The 22,993-nt window shown below is 51.1% G+C and overlaps 1 protein-coding gene across 3 annotated transcripts in view; it reads right to left on the reverse strand.

Annotated features, from left to right (window-relative positions):
* The window catches only part of CREB3L2 (cAMP responsive element binding protein 3 like 2), an 81,369-nt gene that overhangs the window by 21,286 nt on the left and 37,090 nt on the right, over positions 1–22,993 (reverse strand). Inside the window, exons 1-3 of one of the 3 annotated variants that reach the window (XM_029073670.2) lie at positions 18,645–18,728; positions 9,674–9,890; positions 303–478 (exon numbers count right to left, since the gene is read on the reverse strand). In XM_029073670.2, coding sequence (XP_028929503.1) covers positions 303–478; positions 9,674–9,803 — 306 coding nt within the window. In that variant the 5' untranslated portion in view covers positions 9,804–9,890; positions 18,645–18,728. Of the gene's footprint in view, positions 1–302; positions 479–9,673; positions 9,891–18,644; positions 18,729–22,993 lie in introns of those variants that run through there. The other 2 variants (XM_029073669.2, XM_029073668.2) reach the window with 2 other exon arrangements.

Consider the following 22,993-nt stretch of genomic DNA (forward strand, 5'->3'; position numbering starts at 1 on the left):
AGGTGATGGCTGACAGGAGGGGCGGCGGGACAGGACCCCGCGCCTCCCCCGGCCACGACCTTCCCTCCCTCCTCCAACCAGGCAGAGGCCGAGGCTTCAGGAATCCCAGGGAGCCCACCCGCAGCTCTCTCCCTGCCCAGGGGAGACTCTGGAGACCCTAGACCTCTGGACCTCTAGAGACTCCCGGCCCAGAGCAGGCCCAGGCTGGGGTCTGCCCCACCGCGGAGCCACATCAAGCCGGATGGCGGGGAGAAGGGAAGAGGTAGAGGCCCGGGGACTCTCACGGAGGAGGCAGCGCTTACCCCAGCCTCGCTCTGCAGCTGGGGCTCCTCTTCCCCCAGAGGGCCGGGGCCGGCCGTGACGGTCAGGGTGACGGAGGGGACGAGCCCGGGGGTCTCGCACGACGCCGTCGGCTCCGTCTTGATGGCCTCTGGGGTCAACTCCGGCGCCAGGCACCATTCCTCGCCCTCCAGGTCTGCTGGAGAGAAGCAAAAGAGAAAGACAGCCCCGCCCCCAGTCAGTGCCTCATTCGATCAATTCGGCGATCGTACTTATTGAGCACACTATGCACAGAACGCTATAAAACAGAACTGGTCACACAGGACAGGGGCTGGGTCTGATCTGACTGTCAAGCATTTACCCCCCAGCTATCAGCCCAGTTCTTGGCTCAACAATTATTATTATTAGTGGGGGACATCGGCCGAGGTATATCAATCAATCGATCCCTGAGTACTTTCTGTGTGCAGGGCACTGTACTAAACTCTTCGGAGAGGACAAGATAACAACAGAACAGAGTTGAAAGACACGTTCCCCGCCCACAACGAGTCTCAGCCTAGCTCTAAACCAGGACTGCGGAGGCCGTGGTCCTCTGCCCCGGCGTGAGGGTGTGGTCTTGGGTAGAGAAGCAATGTGGTCGGTGGATAGACTATGGGCCTGGGAGTCGGAATGACCTAGGCTCTAATCCCAGCTCTGCCACTTGTCTGCTGTGTGACCTTGGTCAAGTCATTTCGTTTTTCTGTGCCTCAGTTCCCTCGTCTGTAAAATGAGAATTAAGACCCTGAGCCTCAGGCGGGGCAGGGACTGTGTCCAACTCAATTTGCTTGTAACCACCCCAGGGCTTAGTACAGTGCCTAGCACACAGTAGTGCTTGAAAAATATCACAATTATTATTATCATTATATGGATCCCATCTCTTTGTCCCCGATGTTGTCTGGGTGCGATCGGTGGGCCCTGGAGCCCTTTAACGGGGATACTGAGGCTATCTCCTGACCAGGCTCAGAACACCAGCAAGGAGGAGCAGCGAGGAGCAGACAGAGCAGAGGGGAGGAAATAACGGCTTCGCAAAGAGCTGCCGGCAAACGAGTGGCAGACAAGACGAAACAAGCCACCGGAACTAGGGAGGCCCCAACTTCAGCCCTTCCCTGGCTCGTTCCTCGGCTTGCAGCTCTGCAGCTCCCCGAGTCAAACAGACCGGACTCAAATGACAAGCAGCGGGGCCTAGTGGAATAAGCACGGGCCTGGGAGTCAGAGGACCTGAGTTCTAATTCCGGCCTCGCCAACTGCTTACCTTGTGACCTAAGGAATGTCGTTTAACTTCTCCGGGCCTCAGTTTCCTCAACTGCATAATGGGGATTAAATACCTGTTCTCCCTCCCATATAGACTGTGAGCCTCATGTGGGATAGGGACTGTATCTGACTTAATTAACTTGTACCTACCCCAACGCTCAGAACAGCGTTTGACACACAGTAGGTGCTTAACAAATACCATAAAAAAAGGGAACAGGGTTGGGGGTGGGGGAGTCGTTTTCAAACTAGGCTCGGGGGTTCTTAATTTCATGGCAAATAACCAGACCCTCCCACTCCGGCCCGGAGGAGTTAAACGGATGTCTCCACCGGTACCCTGAGGATGTTCTTCCTCACAGTCTGACACAAAGGATCCTTTGACGGCAAACACTTGGGGAAAGCCAAAATGTATTTCACCGACAGGGAGCTCAAGAAGCCCCACAACGGTGAGGTGACGATGGGCTGCCCTGCAAGGGGGAGACTGGAGGCCCCAAGACCGCCCACAGTGCCAGACGATAGCTCGCCCCACGTCCCGGGCCCTCCTAAAATCCCACCCCCTCCAACACACTTCCCTGGATTCATCTCCCTGCCCTGCAAGCCACACCATCCCCTCAGCCGCCTGCGGCACTTCCGGACTAATTTATCCCCTCCAGAGCACCGGTGTGCGTAAATGCCCTCGGTTACTTCTACTGACTGCTCTAGCGGCAAATACTTTCACGCCTACCAATTCTACGGCATTGTACTTTCCCAAGTGCTTAGTTCAGGGCTCTGCACACAGTAAATGCTCAATAAATACGACCGGTGGGTTCAGTACTTCTTGAGCATCGATTTCAAAGCACCACACCAAGGAGGCCCTCAGTAAACGCTACGACCACTACCGCGTCCCTGTCACGTTTACTTCGGTATTTGCTTTATAGTATCTGTTAAGCATTTACTATGCGCCAGGCACTGTTCTAAGTGCGGGGTAGAGACAAGATAATCGGGTTGAACGCCTGCCCCTGTCCCACCCAGGGCTCCCGGTCTAAATTCCCATTTTACAGATGAGGTGACTGAGGCCCAGAGAAGTTAAATGACTTCCCCAAGGACACACAGCAGACAAGTGGCGGAGCTGGGCTACGATTCCTACCGCTCCTGCTACGATTACTGCTGCTCCTGCTGCTCCTGGAAGAGAAACCCAAAAGTAACTTCTCGACTGCGAGCCCGTCACTGGGCGGGGATTGTCTCTATCTGTTGCCGAACTGTACATTCCAAGCGCTTAGTGCAGCGCTCTGCACACAGTAAGCGCTCGATAAATACTATTGAATGAATGAGGATCTCACAGGAGGCCAAGGGGGAGGCTTGTGAGAGAGGGAAAATCTACCCCCAGGTCCGTGAGGGATCACCAATGAATCACTTCCCGGCCCCGCAGATCCTACTGGAAAGGGCAGGAAACTGGGCAGTCAGGAGGCCCAGATTCTTGTCCCGGTTTTTCCACCAGACTCCCGTGTGACCCTGGGCAAATCACTGAACCACTCTAGGCCTCACTATCCTCATCTGTAAAATGGGAAAGAAACCCCCGTTCTCCCTCTTTCCCGTGCATCCAGTGCAGGACAGGTACAGGATCCAACCTTGTATTAACCTCAGTTTTTAGCAGTTCTGGGCACACAGCACTTAAGAAAGACCATGGCTTTGTTATCATTATCATCAGCAGGCCTGTCCACGGGCACCATTTCCCTGACAAATAATACTACTCATGGTCTTTGTTAAGCACTTACTATGTGCCGGGCACTGTACCAGCGCCGGGGTGAATACAAGCAGATCGAGTGGGACACAGTCCCTGTCCCAGGAAGGGCTCACAGTCTCAACCCCCATTTTACAGTTGAGGTAACTGAGGCACAGAGAAGTAAAGTGACTTGCCCAAGGTCACCCAGCAGACAAGGGGCGGAGCTGGAATTAGAACCCACGGCCTTCTGACTCCCAGGCCCGGGCTCTATACGCCGCGGTCCGGCAGGTACCGTGGTACGGCGCTGGGGCAGGCATCTGGAAATCCGAGGGGCCGGGGGAGCTCCATGTGACCACCCTGTTGCCCACCCCCTCTTTTAATAATAATAATGTTGGTATTTGTTAAGCGCTTACTATGTGCAGAGCACTGTTCTAAGCGCTGGGGTGGATACAGGGTCACCAGGTTGTCCCGCATGAGGCTCACAGTTAATCCCCATTTTACAAATGAGGTAACTGAGACGTGAAGTGACTTGCCCACAGTCACACAGCTGACAAATGGCAGAGCCGGGATTCGAACCCATGACCTCTGACTCCCAAGCCCGGGCTCTTTCCACTGAGCCACGCTGCTTCTTGGCGAAGGAGTGGAGAAGAAAATCAAAGTCCCCTAAAACCATGGTTGGTTCTGGAGCTCCCCCTCGGCCAAAAAAAAAAAAAATATATATTTGTCCACAATTAGTGGGTGACTGGGAGATGGGGAAGGCAGAGACCAGTCCAGCTTCTTTCCGTTGCTAGTAATTTTCCTGTGGTGAAACCCGATCGCCCCGGGGGGCCAAGAAGAGATGCAATTTAGATAACTACAGATGACCCCGGCTTCAGAATGGAAACTAACGTAGCTTCGGCAATCAGAAACCTCAGTCCGCTGGGGGAGCATGGTTGTCCTCATCTGCTCAGTGCCCAGGGGCGGGGGACCCAGGCTTCCCGTAGCCTCCAGTGGCAAACCATTTTAGTAAAAGCTCGGGGAACACAGAGCTTGAGGGCAGGCTGTGGGGAGGCACGGACAGAAGGAAACAGGATCCCTCCGCTCTAAAGAGAACCACGGGTCCCCAAAACCCCAAATTACAGTGGGTGGGGAAGAAAACGGTGGGAGACGTGCTTTCGCAATGTGCTCAGAGTGTGTGCGGGGTTGGGGGGGGGGGGGGGGGCAGAGGGTGGGCCCCTTAGACCTTAATCTGGACTGGAGAACAGCCCCAGCTTCCACCAAACCATCCTCCAAATGATGTGCGATTTAATAACGATAATATCTATTACTAGCTACCAAGCCCCGTACTAAGCCCCGAGGTAGTTACGAGATCATCAGGGCAGATACAGTCCCCGTCCCACACGAGGCTCACGGTCTACGTGGGAGGGAGAACAGGCGTTGAATCCCCGTTTTACAGAGGAGGAGAGTGAGGCTGGGAGAAGTGACTTGCCCAAGGTCACACAGCAGACAGGATTAGAGCCCTGGCTCCCCCCCGCCTCCTAGGCCGTGCTCTACCCTCTAGGCCATGCTGTAGTCTGTTCCCTGGAGGCTGGGGGTGTGAGTGGCTGTGTGACCGTGGATTGCCAATGGTTGTCCAAGAAGACGGACTGGGATGAGCGTGGGGAGACCCCGAAACAGGACACTAACACCCAGAAAAACCCCACTTCCCCCCTCCCCACCTTGGGGAAGCCCTCACTGACCAGCGCTGAGTCCTGGGAGGAGCTGGGAGGGTTGACTTAACTCACTTAACTCACTTAACTTCTCTGTGCCTCAGTTACCTCATCTGTAAAATGGGGATTAACTGTGAGCCTCACATGGGACAACCCAATTACCCTGTATCTACCCCAGCGTTTAGAACAGTGCTCTGCACATAGTAAGCGCTTAACAAATACCAACATTATTATCGATGACGGTCGTAACGATTCAGTCACCTCTGTTAGGGCGGGGAGCAGAGCCTTCTAACAAGGTCCTCTTAATAATAATGTTGGTATTCGTCAGGTGCTTACTCTGTGCCGAGCACTGTTCTAAGCGCCGGGGCAGATACAGGGTAATCGGGTCGTCCCACTTGGGGCTCACCGTCTTAACCCCCATTTTACAGATGAGGGAACTGAGGCACCGAAAAGTCAAGTGACTTGCCCAGAGTCACCCAGCTGCCAGCTGGCGGAGCCGGGATTAGAACCCACGACCTCTGACTCCTAAGCCCGGGCTCTTGCCACTGAGCCACGCTGCTTCTCTGCAGGAGGCTGGCTAGCTGACAGATCTCACCAAGGCCCACCTGGGACGGCTCCCGACCCCGTCCAGGGGTTGGAGGGAGACGCCGCTGGCCGGGGGTCTTCAGGCAGGGCCACTAGACTCAGCCGCCGGTAGCCAGAGAGCTCCGCCCGGAGCGGGGGTGCCCGGGAGCCAAGCCCTGGCAAGGGAGCTGGGGAACAAGGAGCCCAAGGAGTCACAGGACCTGGGTTCTAATCCTGGCTCTGCCCTCTGCCTGCTGTGTGATCTTGGGCAAGTCACTTAATTTCTCTGGGTCTTAGTTTCCTAATCTTAATGGGGGATTCGAAATGTGTTCTCCCTCCTACTTAGACTGTGAGCCTCATTATGTTGTTATTATCAATCAGTGGCATTGATTGGGTCCTTACTATTTGCAGAGCACTATTCTAAGGGTTTGGGAGAGTGCAATACAACAGAATTAGCAGACACGTTCCCTGCCCATGATGAAATTACAGTCTAGAGGGGGAGAAAGACATTAATATGAATAAATAAGTAATTTATAAAATAATTTAAAGATATGGGTTGGGGGTAGGGCGAATATCAAATGTTCAAAGGTCATTTGATACTGTTCTATCTCGTTCTACCCTAACCTTTAGTACAGGGCTTGGCACATTGTAAACACTTAAAAATCACAATTATGAGAAGAGGAAAACACAACAGTTCCATTTTTTAAAAACAAACTGGGGAAAGAAGCCAAGAAATGTCCTTTAAAGATAAAGTGCCACTATTTTGTCTAGAGCCCCGGGAAAGTGCAAATTGACTGATAATTTATGCAAATCTATGTAAATGGTTTGAGAGGAGAAAGTGGTGTCCCTAGGGCATAGAAGTGTTCCCAAGCTGCTATTATAACAAATCACCTACAAAAACCATGCATCCAGTCTCTACACAAATGCAGTTTGTCCAGTCTCTAGACTGTATGCTTGTTTTATTAATATTAATAATAATAATAATGGTATTTAAGTGCTTATTATGTGCCAGGCACTGTACTAAACACGGGGGTGGGTACAAGCAGATTGGGTTGGACATAGCCCCTGTCCCACGTGAGGCTCACGGTCTCAATCCCCCTTTGGCAGATGAGGTAACTGAGGCAACGGAGAAGTTAAATGACTTGCCCAAGGTCGCACAGCAGACAAATGCCAGAGCCGGGATTAGAACCCATGACCTTCTGACTCCCAGGCCTGTGCTCTATCTACTGTGCAGTGTCGGGAAGGTGTCTACAAACTCTGTTCTACTATACTTTCTCAAGCGCTTAGTACAGTGTTCTGCACACAGTAAGTGCTCCGGGAATATGACCGTTCGACCCGGTCAGACAAGAAACTCCGACAGCTCATAACTGGCCTAGATCAATTCGTAGCCAAAAGCCCCAACTCGATTACCTCATCTGACTCTAACTCAAACGATAACAATAATAGTGGCATTTATTAAGTACTTGCTAAGTGCCAGCTTCTGGAGTAGAGTCAAGATAATCAGATCAGACCTGGCCCACATGGTGTTCATACGCTGAGGAGGAAGGAGGGAGCACAGGTATGTAATCCCCATTTTACAAATGAGAAAACCGAGGCACAGAGAAGTTAGGAGCCTTGGCCGAGGACATACGGAAGATAAATGGTAGAGCCGGGATTAAAAACCCAGGTGGCCAGATTCCCAGTCCCGTGGTCTTTCCATTAGACCACCCCGCATTCTCCTACTCCTACTCTCAACCCGCTTTCTTAACCCTACCCCCCATCTTTCCCCAACAATAATGAGAAAAATAATAACTGCGGTATTTGTTATTGAGCGCCGTCGAGTCGTTTCCGATTCATAGTGACTCTGTGGATATATTTTCTCCAGAATATCCTGTCCTCTGCCGTGATCCGTAACCTAGCGGTTCTTCCATTATTGTTGTTAGGGTCTCTATCCATCTAGGTGCCGGTCTGCCTCTTCCACATTTTCCCTGGACTTTTCCGAGCATTAGTGTCTTCTCCAGAGAATTAGTCCTCCTGATTATGTGTCTAAAATATGCTAATCTAAGTTGAGTCATTTGGCCTTCCAAAAACCACTCTGGCTTAATTGGCTCCAAAACCCATTCGTTTATTTTTCGGGCCGTCCACGACATTCGCTAAAGCCTTCCCCAACACCGCATTTCAAAAAAATGGACGCTCCTTCTATCCTCTTTTTTCACCGTCCAGCTTTCAGATCCATGCTTACTACGTGCCAAACACTGAGCTGAGCACTGGGGTAGATACGAGTTCATCAAATGGGAGACAAGAGTCTCTGTCCCACTTGGGGCTCACAGAACGGGTACCGAATCTCCATCCGACAGGTAAGGAAACTGAGGTCCAGAGAAATGATGCGGCTTTCCCCTGGTCACACACGGTAAGCAAGTGGTAGAGTCGGGAACAGAACCCAGGAATTCTGCATCCCAGGATGGGATTCATTCCCCTAGGCCATGCGGCTTTCTGTTAAAACGGGGTTATGGGAGATGGATTTTGCTGAGGAACGAACTTTGGCAATTAAATGTACTCACCGACATGATCCATCGTATTCGATGACCTTGGCACCAGGTTTATCCTCGAAAAATCAGCGCAAGCCCCTCCCCACCCCTTCCCCAAACTTCGGGGGATGTCGGGAGCAAAATCATGAGCAGGAAGTTCTGACAGGTTCAATTAAACTAAGGCGCTATTTCTTGAAACCCGACCTTTGGGCGAGGAGCAGATTTATCGAGTCCATCCATCTTCCCTGTTAAAAAACCAAGGAACGAGCAGCCAGCAAGTCATGTCCCCGGGAAAGAAGTCTGTCACGACGGGAGGGAGAGGAGGGTGATGGGAGGCAGGGCTTTAACATCATCCTTCTGTTAGGCTTTTCTTCCCCTGAACCAAAGCTCAAAGTGGAGGAACAAGTGACAGAAAACAACCCTGGAATGACCCAGAAGTCACGGGAGCAGGGATAGGCTGAATTTGGTTAATTCCAGATACACTACGGCTGGCTGTGTTGGCCAGAGAGTGGCTTTCCGAAAAAAGATTATAATTAAGCTCTAAGGCAGGAGTCGGGGGTAGTGCTAGCTACTTTATAAATACACCGTCCGCGTGACGGGGTCGGGGAGAGGATGGCGCCGGTAGCAGGAGAGAAGTGGGATGGGGAGGGGCTGCAAGAAAAACCCCACATGCATTCTCTCTCACTCCTGTGTGACCTTGAGCAAGTCACTTAACTGCTCTGTGCTGGTTACTTCATCTGTAAAATGGGGATGAAAACTGTGAACAGGGACTTTGCCCAGCCTGATTAGCTTGTATCTACCCTAGCCCTTAGTACAGTGCCTGGCGCATAGTAAGGGCTTAACAGATACCATAAAATGAAATAAAATTGGAGCATCCCTGTCGCCAAGGAAATGAGATCTGCCTCATAGTCGGGGAATCCGGTGAGGAGGGAGGACATACCGAGGGTGGGACTCTGCCGGTCTGTCCTGCTTGGCTACCCCGGAGCCAGGGCCTTTCGGGCCAAAGCAAGAGCCCCAGCCCCGCTCATGGCCTCTGGCCGGGAACTTCCTTGGAATGAGGGAACTTCCCTCTAGACTGTAAGCTCGCTGTGGGCAGGGAATGTGTCTGTTATACTGAACTCTCCCAAGAACTCTGTACAGTGCTCTGCACACAGTAAGCACTCAACGAATACGACTAACGTGACCCTGTCCCGCATGGCAAAACACTGAGAAAAACAGCAGCACAGAGGTGGAAGTTACAAAGGGTCAGGGAAGGGCATGCGTTAGTGTTTATGTGCGCACGTGTGCGTGTGGGTCGATTAATCGTATTTATCGAGTGCTTATAACATGCAGAACATTGTACTAAGTGCTTGGGAGAGTCCAGTACAACGGAACTCTCCAGCTCAGATCCACTTCCCCAGCGAAGGTTGGGAACGAGCCAAGGGAAGGGGAGCTTGCTCAGACCCACAGGGTTCACACTGGGTGGTGACCGCACCGGTCCCAAAGAGCGCTTAGCACACAGCCCTTGAGGAGTACGACACGCCAGGCCCAAACGCCGAGGGAAGAGGCATCCACAAGACATCCAACGGGTGGGGTGGGGCAGTCCGGCCGCCGAGCCCACCGGAAAATCCCCCGAACCCAGTCCCGCCCGTGGGTTCCCCGTTCGTTACCTTCATGGAAGTTGTCGTCGGTGGAAATGTGGGTGAGCGGGGACTGGGGGCGGGAGTCCCCGCAGAGGGAGTAGCTGTGCTCCGCCTGGATGAGGGGGGCCGGGGACGCCGGGGACAGCTCCACCTCCATCAGCTCATTCTTCTCGGACAGGAAGGGGTCGTTCAGGAGCTGGCCCAGGACGTTCTGGGAAAACTCGTCCAGGAGCTCTGTGAAGTGCTGAAATGACAGGGAGGGAAGACAAGCTCAGAGACTCCTGTACCGACCGCCCCCATTCGATCGATCGGTTGATCGATTGACGGAGCACGAGCCTGGGAGTCAGGATGACCTGGGTTCTAATCGTGGCTCTGCCCCTCATCTACCGTGTGACTTCGGAAAGTCTGGGCCTCAGTTACCTCATCTGTAAAATGTGGATTAAGACTGTGAGGCCAATGGGGGACACGGCCTGTGTCCAACCCGATCTGCTTGTATGTACCCTAGTGCTTAGTACAGTGCCCGGCACCTAGCAAGTGCTTAACAAATGCCTTAAAAAAAAAAAAATGATTTCACCTGCCAACCCATGAGGTTTATCACTGTGATTGATTCTGTTTTCTAAGACTGTAAGCTCGCTGTGGGCAGGGAAGGTGTCTGCTTACTGATGTATTGTACTCTCCCAAGCACTTAGTACAGTGCTCTGCACACAGTAGGCACTCAACAAATACGACTGACTGAATGAAAAAGAGCGCGCCTCGGGCTTGGGTGTATTAGGAGACTTGTATCCCATCAGGAGAAGTGTTGGGAAGGATTGGAGCCGAGCCTGCTAGAGGCACGGCTCGCCCTCGCCCTTGGACCCCCGCCAAGGTGCAAGGCAAATCCAGAAGGTTCCTTGCCCCTAGTGAGGGAGAACGGAAGATGGAGTGCCGAATCGACTCTCTAGGCGAACGCTCCTCAAAAACAAGGGCGGAAACATCCTGGGCGCAAATGGAAACAACCTCACGTTCCCCATGGTTAGAAAGGGGCCGGACTGAGAGGCAGAGTCGTTTTGGAAAAGCTGAACCGTAGTCCCGGCTGTGCACTCGCCTGCTGTGTGACTCTGGGTAAGTCAGTAAATAATAATGATAACTGTGGTATTTGTTAAGCACGTACTAGGCGTCAAGCACTCAGCGCTGGGGTGGATTCAAGCATATCGCGTTTGGCACAGTCCCTGTCCCACATGGGGCTCCCAGTCTTAATCCCCATTTTACAGTTGAGGTAACAGAGGCACAGAGGAGTGAGGTGACTTGCCCAAGGTCACACAGCAGACAACTGGCAAAGCTGGGATTAGAACCCAAGTCCTCCTGACTCCCAGGCCCATGCTCTATCCACTAGGCCATGCTGCTTCTGCGCCTTAATCTCTCCGTGCTTCAGTTTCCTCATCTACTAGGTCTTCTTCCTCTCTTAGCCTGAGCCCTGGGTAGGAGAGGGATGGTGCCTGATCTGATTATCTCGGGTCTACCCCCATGCCAGGTACTTTAACATTATTATTATTACTAACAGTACTAGTAATATTTGCATTTCTTCCAGAACACTGCTGGAGATGACCCCTGATTTATGGCAAGCAAAGTTTTCGGGAAGATGGAGTCCAAAATGGAGTCAGATTTCCTCATTCATTCATTCAATAGTATTTATTGAGCGCTTACTATGTGCAGAGCACTGTACTGAGCGCTTGGAATGTACAATTCGGCCACAGATAGAGACAATCTGTACTTTGGAAGCCTCCCCCCTAAGCACAGAGCCCCCCAGGACCGCAGGATCTTGCCCCCAACCCCATCCCACCCTTTAGGTGGCTCAGTTCTCTAAAACCACTCCCAACCTCGCTATTCTCCATCCCTTCTGTGAGGAGCAGCCTGAATTCCCCTGCTCCTATACCAACCCCCTCCACCCCTACTCTTAGCTAGTGAGCCCCTTGGAAGCCGGGGACCGTGTCTACGGCTCATCTCTGAAAGCCACTCCCAATGCTTAGCACAGTGCAGGAAGCAGGTGTTGAATAAACACCGTTAGTATTATTACTGCTTCCAGCCCATCTTCCAGATCGATCAAATCCACAGCCAGGCTCGGCATGGGATTCCGGGTAACTCCCCAGCCAGGACACAGCAAAATGTCTCGTTGGAGCTTTGCGACGCAGCTGAGTTTTACCTTTTTCAATTGCCGTTACACAGACCACGCCGCCCCCTCCTCATTTGTACCTGCCCCATCTCAGTCCGCCATGTAGAAGCTGCTCGGGTACGCTACCTCCACCCATTTCTCCCAATGCCTAATGCCTAATCCCATTTCATCTGGCGAAACGAAAAACAAAGACAGCAGATTGCCGAAGACCTTCCAACAGACAAATCGACCCATCGTGAGGCGGAGGTCAAGAGAGGAGGGCGTCCCCTCAAGCAGACTCTAGACCGCAAGCTCGTCGTGGGCAAGGAAAGCGTCTGCCAATTCTGTCGGACTGTACTCTCCGAAGTGCTCAGTACAGTGCTCTGCGCATAGGAAGCACTCGGTCAATACCATCGATGATGATCCGGATGACGATGATCATGACGACTCTTCGGGAAGGTTAAGATACCACAGGGTGATTGCAATCTTTGGTAGTTATTGAGGACTTACTATCTGCAGAGACCTGAACTAACCACTTGGAAGAGTACAGTAGGGTTGGTTACCGCAATCCTAGTCCTCAAAGGACTTGAATTTACACACCCAGTCATTCATTCCATTTCTTTTATTGACAAATATAAGTCTGTCTCCCTCACTGGAGTGGAAGCTCCTTGTGGGCAGAGTGCATTGGTTGCCTCGTGGCTCGGCGGAAAGAGTACGGGGCTTTGGAGTCAGAGGTCATGGGTTCGAATCCCGGCTCGGCCACTCGTCAGCTGTGTGACTGGGGGCAAGTCACTTAACTTCTCTGTGCCTCAGTGACCTCATCTGTGAAATGGGGGTTAAGACTGTGAGCCCCACGTGGGACAACCTGATTCCCCTGTGTCTACCCCAGCACTTAGAACAGTGCTCTGCACATAGTGAGCGCTTAACAAATACCAATATTATTATTTATTATTATATTTTTCCAAGAGTTTACCAGTGCATCCAGTGGGTGCTCAACCAACAGCTTTAGGGGAACTCGGTAGCCGTCCCTTTCTCCTCCCATTCTTCTCCCTCCTCCTCCTCCCGGTGCCCACGAAGAGCAGAAGCAACATTTAGCTGCCGGTTCCCCAGATGCCCCAGCCCTCCGTCAGGAATGTCGAACGCTGGGGCAAGCCCCAACCGGCAGAATGTATGGAGGGGGCGCTGAACTGACACCCTCTGGGGGACTAAAGCTTCATGACCTGGCCTGCTTCGAAAAGGAGGAGGAGCAGAAGGGGAAAGAAGAGGGAAGGGAGGAGGAGAAGGAAAGAGAGGGAGGAGGATTCACTCACTTATTCATTCGGTCGTATTTATTGAGTGCTTACTTTGTGCGGAGCACCGTACTACGCGCTTGGGAGAGGACGATATAATAATGAACAGACACATTCCCCGCCCACGATAAGCTTACAGACTAGAGGGGGAGACGGGTATTAATAGAAATAAATAAATTACAGATAAATACATAAGTGCTGCGGGGCCGAGAGGGGAGATGGACAAAGGGAGCAGGTCAGAGGGGATGCAGATGGGAGTGGGAGAAGAGGCTTTAGGAAAAGCCTCGGAGGAGAAGGGAGGAGAAAGGAGGAGAAGGTAGAGAGGAAGGAGCAGCCGCTATCACGTGACGCTCCCTTGGCCCAGCCAAGCCCCAGGAGGCAGAGGCAGCCGGAGCCAAACAGTCGGAGCATGCGTGTTCCCTGAGCACTGGCAGTGCTCAGCTGGGCACCAACGCAGCCTCTGGGCCCCAACCCAACCACTGGGCACCAACCCAGCCGCCGGGCAGGATACGGACGGGGCGCGGCCTTGGGACCATGAGTCACCGACCCCTCCCTCCAAATCCACAACCCCGGGGGAGCATGGAAGTTTGGGCCATCCGTGCCCACGCGGGGATCCCGCGGGGCCAAGGGGCGGCTACGGCACCTCCCTCCTCCCAGGGTCACTCGGCGCGATGCATCATCGGGGGAAGGAGGGGAAGACAATGGGCGGGCTCACTTCCCAGCCCTCCTCATCCACTGGCCCGACTCAAGCTGGAAAGTCGGCCCCGCTCTCCTACCTGAAATTTATTTTATTCAATCAACGCTACGTATCGAGTGCCTCCGATGTGGCTAAGCTTGGGAGCGAAAAAAATCAAATGACAGACCCGATCCCTGCCCTCACGGAGCTTACAAGCAGAGTGGCCCAGTGGCTGAGAGCACGGTCTTGGGAGTCAGAGGTCGTGGGTTCTAATCCCGGCTCCGCCACTTGTCCGCTGGGCGACCTTGGGCAAGTCGCTTAACTTCTCTGTGCCTCAGCTACCTCATCTGAGAAATGGGGATTAAGTCTGTGAGCCTCGTGTGGGACAACCTGATTACCTTATATCTACCCCAGCACTTAGAACGGTGCTTGGCACAGAGTAAGAGCTTAACAAATACTATCATTATTATTATTACAATCTAGCGAGATTTGTTTTAGCCTCTCTGTCCCCTGCTAGACCGTAAACTCCTTAAGGACAAGACTAGACTACTGTAGGGTACTTGCCCAAGCACTTGGTACAGTGTTCTTCCCCCTGTAAGTACTCAGATAACACTGATTGATAGAGGGGAGGTGAAAAGTTCAGTGTCTCAGGGCAGCACCAAGGTGACTGCTCTTGATGTTGTGGAACGGAGAAGTAAACAGGCAGGTAGAGTTATATCTGATGCTCAAATAAGAACAGTGGTACTTGTTCAGCTCTTACTATATGCCAAACACCGTGTCATCTACAATCAGATCACAGTCGCTATTCCACCTGGGAAACACAGGGAGGGAGACCCCATTTTACAAATGAGGGAACTGAGGCACAAAAGCCAAGTGACCTACCCAAGTCACGAACGAAGCGAGTGCCGGAGCTGGGATTAGAACCCAGTCTCCTGACTCCCAGACCTGTGTTCTTTCCACTAAGCCAGGCAGCTTTTCCACATCCTACTCTTGTTCTTTTCCGGATTCTATTCTTGTTCTTTTCCCTGCCCCGGCTATTTGTGAAGAGTTCCAGTCCGCATGTCTCCTTTATTCTTCTGGAGGTTTTTCAAGGGCAGAGGACGCGGAGGGGGCGGTGAAAGAGAGATTGAGAGTCAAGATACCTCCTTTCTAATCCTGCCTCTATAACTGGCCTGCCATGTGACCCCGGGCAAGACATTTAATCTCTCCAGACCTCAGTTTCCTCATCTATAAATGGGCCTAAGATAGACTGTGAGCCCTGTTTTGGACAGGAACTTTGTCCAAACTGATTATCTCGTATCGACTGCAGCGTCTGATAAATACTATCGTTAATACGTTGCTTCATTTGTACTCTCCCGAGCTCTCACAATCAGGCAGCAGGGAGGTAGTTCTGTTTCCTAAAGCTTAAGCGAGGACACAGGCCTGTCTTTGGGTCTGCCCATCCCCTTGTGAAGTCAATCAAATCGGTGGTAATATACTAAGCGTTTGGAAGAGTGGACACGATTTCTGCCCTGGAGGAACTTATGGTCTAGTGGGTCGGGGGAACAGACATTAAGAAAAATGACGGATGTCATTTCCCCTAAGTGCTGTGGGGCTGGGATAATTAGCAAAGTACTCAAGGGGTACAGACCCAAACTCTCCTCACCTTCAAAACTCTCCTAGAATCACATCTCCTCCAAGAAGAGGAGTGTGGCTTATTGGATAGGGCCTGGGCCCGGGAGTCAGAAGGACCTGGGTTCTAATCCTGGCTCCGTCACATGTCTGCTGTGTGATCTTGGGCAAGGAATTTCACTTCTCTGGGCCTCAGTCATCTCATCTCTAAAATGGGGGTTAAGACTATGAGCCCCATGGGACAGGGACTGTGTCCAACCTAAGCTGTATCCACCCCAGCGCTTAGTACAGTGCCTGGAACATAGAAGGGGCTTAACAAATGTCATTTAAAAAAAAAAAAAAGAGGCCTTCCCAGCCTCACATTTCCTCTATTCACCCTCTCCTCTTCTATGGACTGTTAGTTCCTTGTGGGCAGGGAATGTATCTACCACCTCTGTTATATCGACTTTCCCAATCAGTACAGTGCTGTGCACACAGTATATGATCAGTAAATACAACGGACTGATCATTTGAGTATGTACTTGGGTATGTATTCCTTAAGCACTTTGATACTCACCCCAGCTCCACAATACTTTGGTAAATATTCTTATGCTCTACTATGCCTCTATCCCTAATCTACCTTAGCATCTGTTCTCCCTGTAATAAAAAATAATAACTACTGTGATATTTGTTAAGAATTTACTACGTGCCAGCGCTTTAATCAGGTTGGACACAGTCTCTGCCCAATATGAGAGTCGCAGTCTAAGTAGGAGAGAGAATAAGGACCGATTCCCCGGTTTTCAGATGAGGAAACTGAGGCATGCCCAAGGACACAGCAGGCAAGTGATGCGGCCGGGATTAGGCCCCAGGTCCACTGACTCCCAGGCCTGTGCTCTTTCCACTTAAGCCAAGACCATAAACTCCCAGAGACTGCATCTACCAACTCTGCTGTCCTGTACTTTCTTAAGTGCTTAATACAGCGCCCTGCACCCAGTAAGCACTCAAATAAACGCCACTGATTGACTGAGAAGGAAGGGCGAATAGATGCAGAAAACGACGACTTAATCGGGGAAGGCCTCCCGGAGGAGATGTGGTTTTAGTTGGGCTTGGAAGATGGGGAGAGTGAAGGATTAGCCAGGAGGCAAGAGGAGTAGAAATGGTGTTTGCTGAGCAATTCCCGAGCACGGGGCACGGTACTAAACGCGTAGCAGTTCGGTTTGGGCACGGCAAAGGTGTTAAGTCAATTCTACCGGGTGCCCCAGCTCTCCAGGCACAAACATCTGGAGTGTGCCCAGGGAGCCCCACCCCTAGACATGTACCCGGTGTTCATGGCTGGACCCATTCTCTCAAGATTACTCATCTGCTGACTTCACAGGGCTGCCTGCTTACTGAAATCACACTGGAAACCCGTAGGAAAGGTGGGGGGAGGTGCCTAGCAAGTCTTCAGCGAGGACGTGAGGAGTGCAACTCTAAATGCTTGGCACCTAGTAAGCGCTTTTACAAAAATAATACTAATAATTACTCTATAGTCTCTGAAAAGGGGCTGTGTTCTCCCAGCTCCAGCCCAGTGAGGCCAAGGGACCTTCTTTGTGAATGGGGGCTAGTCCCCTTCCCCTCCTGGCAGCGATGATGAGAATATTGAAAAGAAAACACTGACAGGTCTTTGAATGATGTGGGTAAGGGCGTCACACACAAGAGATTTAATAACATCTTAACCCATCAGGGACTGTGAAGAGCCAGGATCAAAGAGCATTGGCCAGTTAACCAACTAATCAATAGGATTCACTGAATGCTTGCTGGCTGTACTGACAGCTTGGGAGAGAACAATAGAGATAAGAGAAATGGATCTAGGTAATGGAGTTTATAGGCACCTTGTTAATAATTACTATTATGGCCCAAATTAAGGCCCGGGGTAAATACAAGGCGATCAGATCAGACATGCCCCCTGTCCCACTAGGGGATCACAGTCTAAGAGGGAAGGAGAACAAGTATTCTATCCCCATTTTGCCAATGAGGAAAGCGGGCCTCAAAGAGGTTAAGTGACTGGCCTCAGAGAGGTTACAAGATTTGCCCCAGGTCACCCAGCGGAAGTGGGTCTAGAACACACAACTCTTAGACCCCAGAACCATGCCCTTTCTGCTAGGCTTGGAACAGTACAGTCCAACAATGCGTATTCCCTACCCACAATGAGCTCAGGCTCAAGACTTCAAAAAGAAAAAAGCACTCATTTATCTCCCAATACTCTGTTAAAGTAGACGGAAACAGTGTCCCTCCCTACCTCATTCCCCACCCCAGAGCCACCGTCCTCATCCCAAGGGCCCGTTCGGACTGGCAGAGGGAGCCTGGACACTATGCTATTATTATTATTATTAAGTGCCATCGAGTCATTTCCAATTCATAGCAACTCCACGGATATACCTTCTCCAGAACTTCCTGTCCTCTGCCATGATCCTCAACCTTTCTGATACTTCTTCTGTTATTGTTGTTATGGTCTCTATCCATCTAGCTGCTGGTCTGCCTCTTCCATGTTTTCCCTGGACTTTTTCTAGCATTAGTGTCTTCTCCAGGGAATTAGTCCTCCTGATTATGTGTCCAAAATATGCTAATCTAAGTCGAGTTATTTGGCCTTCCAAAGGCCACTTTGGTTTAATTACTATATACATATCTTTAAATTACATATTATAAATTATTTATTTATTCACATGCATGCCCGTCTCTCCCAAGACTCTAAGCTCGTTACGGGCAGGTAACGTTTCTGCTAATTCTGTGGTGGTGTACTCTCCCAAGCGCTTAGAACAGTGCTCTGCACCTAGTAAGCACTCAATAAATGCGATTGATTGACTGATTGATAAACCTTACCATATGCAGCCAGCCCTGCCGGGAGTCCCCAGATTCGCTTGTACAACTGCACCTTCCCAATTTAGAGGACCACATAAAAGATTATTTTTAGACCTCATAATTGTAAGCAGTGAGAGCCATCTATGGGGGGGAAGAGGAGGAACAGAAAGGAGATAAAAAGGAGATAAGAAGGAAAACAGACCCAAGTTAGAGGAAGCTCAGAAAGGTGAGAACAATTTTGGAGGGGATAGGTGTCCTTGACTGAATGCCTATTGTATGCAGCAATTGAAGGGATATAGTCTCAAGTGCCCTTTGGCTTCATCCTAGTATTTACTAGGTACTCAGCACTGTACTAAGCACTTAGAAGAGTACAATAGTCTAAGTTGCCAATTCCCTGCCCTCAAAGCTGGCAACCTAAAGGGGGGAGGGAGACAATAAAATAAATCGCAGGTAGGGGAAGCAACAGAATATACTTACTTTAAGTCTTGTGGGGGTGAGGTGACTACTTCAAGGCTTAGGTGGCGAGAATTCAAATGCACAAGACACCACAGCAGAAAGGGAAATGGGGAGGAGAGATGAGCGATTAAGCAGGGAAGGCTTTCCGGAGGAAATATAATTTTAGAAGAGCTTCGGAGAAGGGGAGGCTAGTGGTCTGCCGACTGTTTTCCTCTTTCTCCTCTTTCCTTATTGCAAGACCTAATTCTTACATGACTCACCTAATCATCCACCCCTACTTAAAGATTACAAAAATTAGGCCCCAAAGCGGGACTGTTATGTGAGTAAATACGTTCGAGTGCTTGCTGTTGGCAGAGGCAGGGAAAGGAAAGAGCAGCAAGTACAGATCTGCACAAAATCTTCTGGGAAATGAGGGAACTGGCCCAGAGCAGGCCTCAAGGCTGTGACTAACCTCTGTCCTTCCTTACACTGTTCCTGAGGGTGGATAGCGGGAATGACCATCTAGGGAAGTCACAGCTGGTACCCGCTCTGGGCACAAGAGGCTCTTAATCAAACCTGCTCCGGGCACAAGAGGCTCTTAATCAAACCATCCCTTCTGCCAAGAGGAGAAGCAAACCCAGTCCTGTGTGTGTTTTCTCCCCCAGGAGCAATCTGACCTCCTGGCTGACACACAGCAACTATGTTTTACTCATTCAATCGTATTTATTGAGAGCTTACTGTGTGCAAAGCACTGTGCTCGAAGGGTTCTGTGCTTAGGAATCTGTCCAGTCCCATGCAGGGAGACAGGGAGGTAGGATGCTGGCAAATTATTATTATTTTCATTATTATTGTTAAGCAATTACTATGTACCAAGCTCTGTACTAAGCACTGGGGTAGATACAAGATAATTAGTCCCTGTGCCTGTCCCTCATGGAGCTCACAGTAGAAGTAGAGTAAGATTTACTCCCTGTTTTACAGATGAGGTAACTGAGGTACAGAGAGGTTAAGTGACTTCCCAAGGTCACGCAGGAGTACGTGACAGAATTAGAACGCAGGTCCCCCGATTCCCAGGCCGGTGCTCTTTTCACAAGGCCACACTGTTTCTCCCATTTCCCTTGTGAAAGTCTAACAAAGGGCAGGGGCTCTAAACTGAAAGCTCACTGTAGGTGGGGAACATGGCTGCCAACGCGTATTGTACTCTCCCAAGTGCTTAGTACAGAGCTCTGCATGCAGTAAAAGCTCAATAAATACCACTGATTGACTGTTTGAGCTTATACAGGCCGAGGTTTTCCACTAGGCAGCTGGGTCTACAGGAACGAGCTCAGGTCTGGGAGTCAGGAGACCTGGGTTCTTGTCCCGCTTCTGCCCCGGCCTGCTGTGGGGCTGTGGCCATATCCACCAACCTCCTTGGGCCTCAGTTTCCTCATTCTGTGAAATGGGGATAAGATACCCATTGTCCCTCTTAGCTCGTGAGTGTCGTATAGGACAGGGACTACGTGTCCCCTGTATTTTGTATCTACCCCGGTGCTTAGGCATTGGAAGAGCTTAATAAATTCCCTCATTATTAATCATCAATCCCTTCCCGGTATTTCCAATTTCTTGCTTTTATTCCCAGCTGGCAGCCAGGACAACCAGAGCAAACCAAACCTTCTCACAGCCCAGGGGGTAAGGAGCGGAGGGGAGGAGGACAGAGGGTCCCCTTCTCCTTGCCACCCCCTCCCTCCCTCTTCTAGGCCCACAAACCACAAGCCCCCTATCCAATCCCCCAAGTCCCACCTGAAACGGGGGCCTCCCCCCCAGCCAAAATCCAAGCCCCCTGCCCGTCAGGACAGGAGTCCCATTCTCTGCCAGGGTGGAGGTTTCTCTGGGGGTCTCGGTCTGAATGGGCTTCACTGTGCCTTGGAAGAGGGACATGTGAGGCCAGAGAACAGTCCTTTGTACACGAAGAAGGAAAATATTCACACAGAACAACACTGGAGGGAGTGGGGAGAAATCGTCTTCTGTTACCCAATTCAACTGTGAGCCAACTGCTCTCCTGATCCATGAAATTCCACATTTAAAGTCACCGACTTGGCGGGCATCCCTGCAGCCCACACCCCAAACACACAATCGCCCCAACAAGGCCCTACAACCAAACAAACCACCGGGAGCCAGAGAAGCCTGTGAAGTGGAGAGGAGGGAAGGAGGAGGAGGCATGTTGTGGGCAGGGAATGTGTCTTCCAAATCTGCTGATATGTTATGGTATTTGTTAATCCAGTCAATCATATTTATTGAGCACTTACTTACAGAGCACTGTACTAAGGGCCTGGGAGAGTACAATACAATAATAGACACATTCCCTGCCCACAACAAGCTTAGAGTCTAATGTCGGGTACTGTATTAAGCGCTGGGATAGATACAAGCTAACCAGGCTGGACACAGTCCCTGTCCCACATGGGGCTCACAGGTTTAATTCTCATTTTACAGATGAGGCAACTGAAGCACAGAAAGGTAAAGCGACTCGCTCATGGTCGCACAGCAGACAAGTGGCGGAACTGGGATTAGAATCCAGGTCCTTCTGACCCCGAGGCCTGTGCTCTATCCACTAGATCACGCTGCTTCTCGAATTGTTACTGTCAGTGCAGAGAGCTTCCGGTAGAAAAGAGGGATCTCCACCCACCAGTCCACTAACCCTAAACTGCTGATCAGCCACTCCTTGCCCTCACCCTCTGGGATGAAGAAATCAGTTTAATTTAGTTTCACAAACTACCCTCGCCCCTGGCTCCCTCAGCACCCACCAAACCGATGGTCTGGAGGGATCACCGGCCACTGGGGGCTCCGGCTGGCTGGCCAGTCAGACATTAATAGAAATCAATTAGAGATATGTATATAAGTGCTATGGGCTGAGAGGGGGGAATGAATAAAGGGAGCAAGTCAGGGCGATGCGGGGAAGGGGAACGGGAAGGGGAAAGGAGGGCTCAGTCAGGGAAGGCCTCTCGGAGGAGATGTGCCTTCCATAGGGCTTTAAAAGGGGGAGAGCGTCACTGGACTCCAGTAGGGTCAACACCAACAAGATCACGGAGAGAGTCAAGTGCAGAGCCTCGGAGCCCACATCCGGGTCCAGCCAGATGATGGGCAAGTCCGACCCGGTAATTCTATCGATCAATCAACGGTATCTGTTGAGTGCTCTCTGGGTTCAGAGCATTGTACTAAGCACTTGGGAAAGTACAACGGAGTTGGTAGGTGTGATTCATGCCCACAAGGAGCTTACAGTCTCCAGGGAAGACCATACCGGCTAGGTCCAAACCAGCTTCTCTAGCCTCTATCACTCCCTTCCTGGCTTCTGTGGCCTAGTCGTCCCCCCTACTCCACACACAAGCAGATAAACTTCGTCCCCTCTTTCCTATCAACTACGGTCGCTTCTAGGAAGGTCTAAGACCAATCATTTTTGGGGAAGCAGTGTGGTCTGGTGGACAGAGCTTGGGCCCGGGAGTCAGGAGACCAAGATCCTACCCCTGGCTCTGCCACTTGCCTACTGTGTGACCTCGGGCAAGTTGTTAAACTTCTCTGAGCCTTGGTTCCCTCCTCTGTAAAAAGGGGATTAAATAGATTGCGAGCCCTCTGTGGAACAGGGATTGGTTTTGATCTAATAATTTCAAATCTACCCCTAGTAAACGCCTAGGTAATCATCATTAACAATGGTATTTAGTGAGTGCTTACCGTGTGCAGAACACTGAGCTCTTGGGAGGGTATAATACAACAAAGTTGGCAGGCACTTCCCTGCCCATAATCATCTTACATTCTTCAGGGGAGGCAGACAATATAAATAATTTATAATCCATAAGTTAATTAATGCCATAATTCACAAAATACAACCCCAAAGGAGACAGGCAGACACTGTTTCGTTAGCTTGAGCAAACTCATTTTCCACCCCTCTACTTCAGCTACCTGGTCTCGGCTACAAACTAAAGCTCTTCAAAATAATCGCCGTGTCAAAAGGCCATTCAGAGATGAGACAGTGTCAGCCTTGTTCTGCAGTTCTCAAAGAGAACCTTTCCCCTTTCCTCTCCTCCTTCCTCTCTCTCTCTCTCCCTTCGCCTCCTCAGACAATGGCTGCCTGTTGCTTGAATCGAGTATGACCCCCCTCCCCTCCAGAATCCCAGCATCCCAGAGAGACAGCACCCCTCAACTCTGCCTCCGGGAGCTAAGGATTCCTCCCCCTCCCCGGATCTCTTTCCTGAGACCAAAATATCTTCCAGATCGATCTGGATTCCCTCTCCTGGTGAGATCTAGTGGAAAAAGGGTCACGGGTCTGGGGAATGGGAGCAGGGAGGCCTAGTGATTAGGGCCCGGGCCTGGGAGTCAGAAGGACCCGGGTTCTGATCCTCTCTCCGCCACTTGTCTGCTGGTTG

This window comes from Ornithorhynchus anatinus, chromosome 10, assembly GCF_004115215.2.
Source record: "Ornithorhynchus anatinus isolate Pmale09 chromosome 10, mOrnAna1.pri.v4, whole genome shotgun sequence".
Taxonomy (NCBI): Eukaryota; Metazoa; Chordata; class Mammalia; order Monotremata; family Ornithorhynchidae; genus Ornithorhynchus; species Ornithorhynchus anatinus.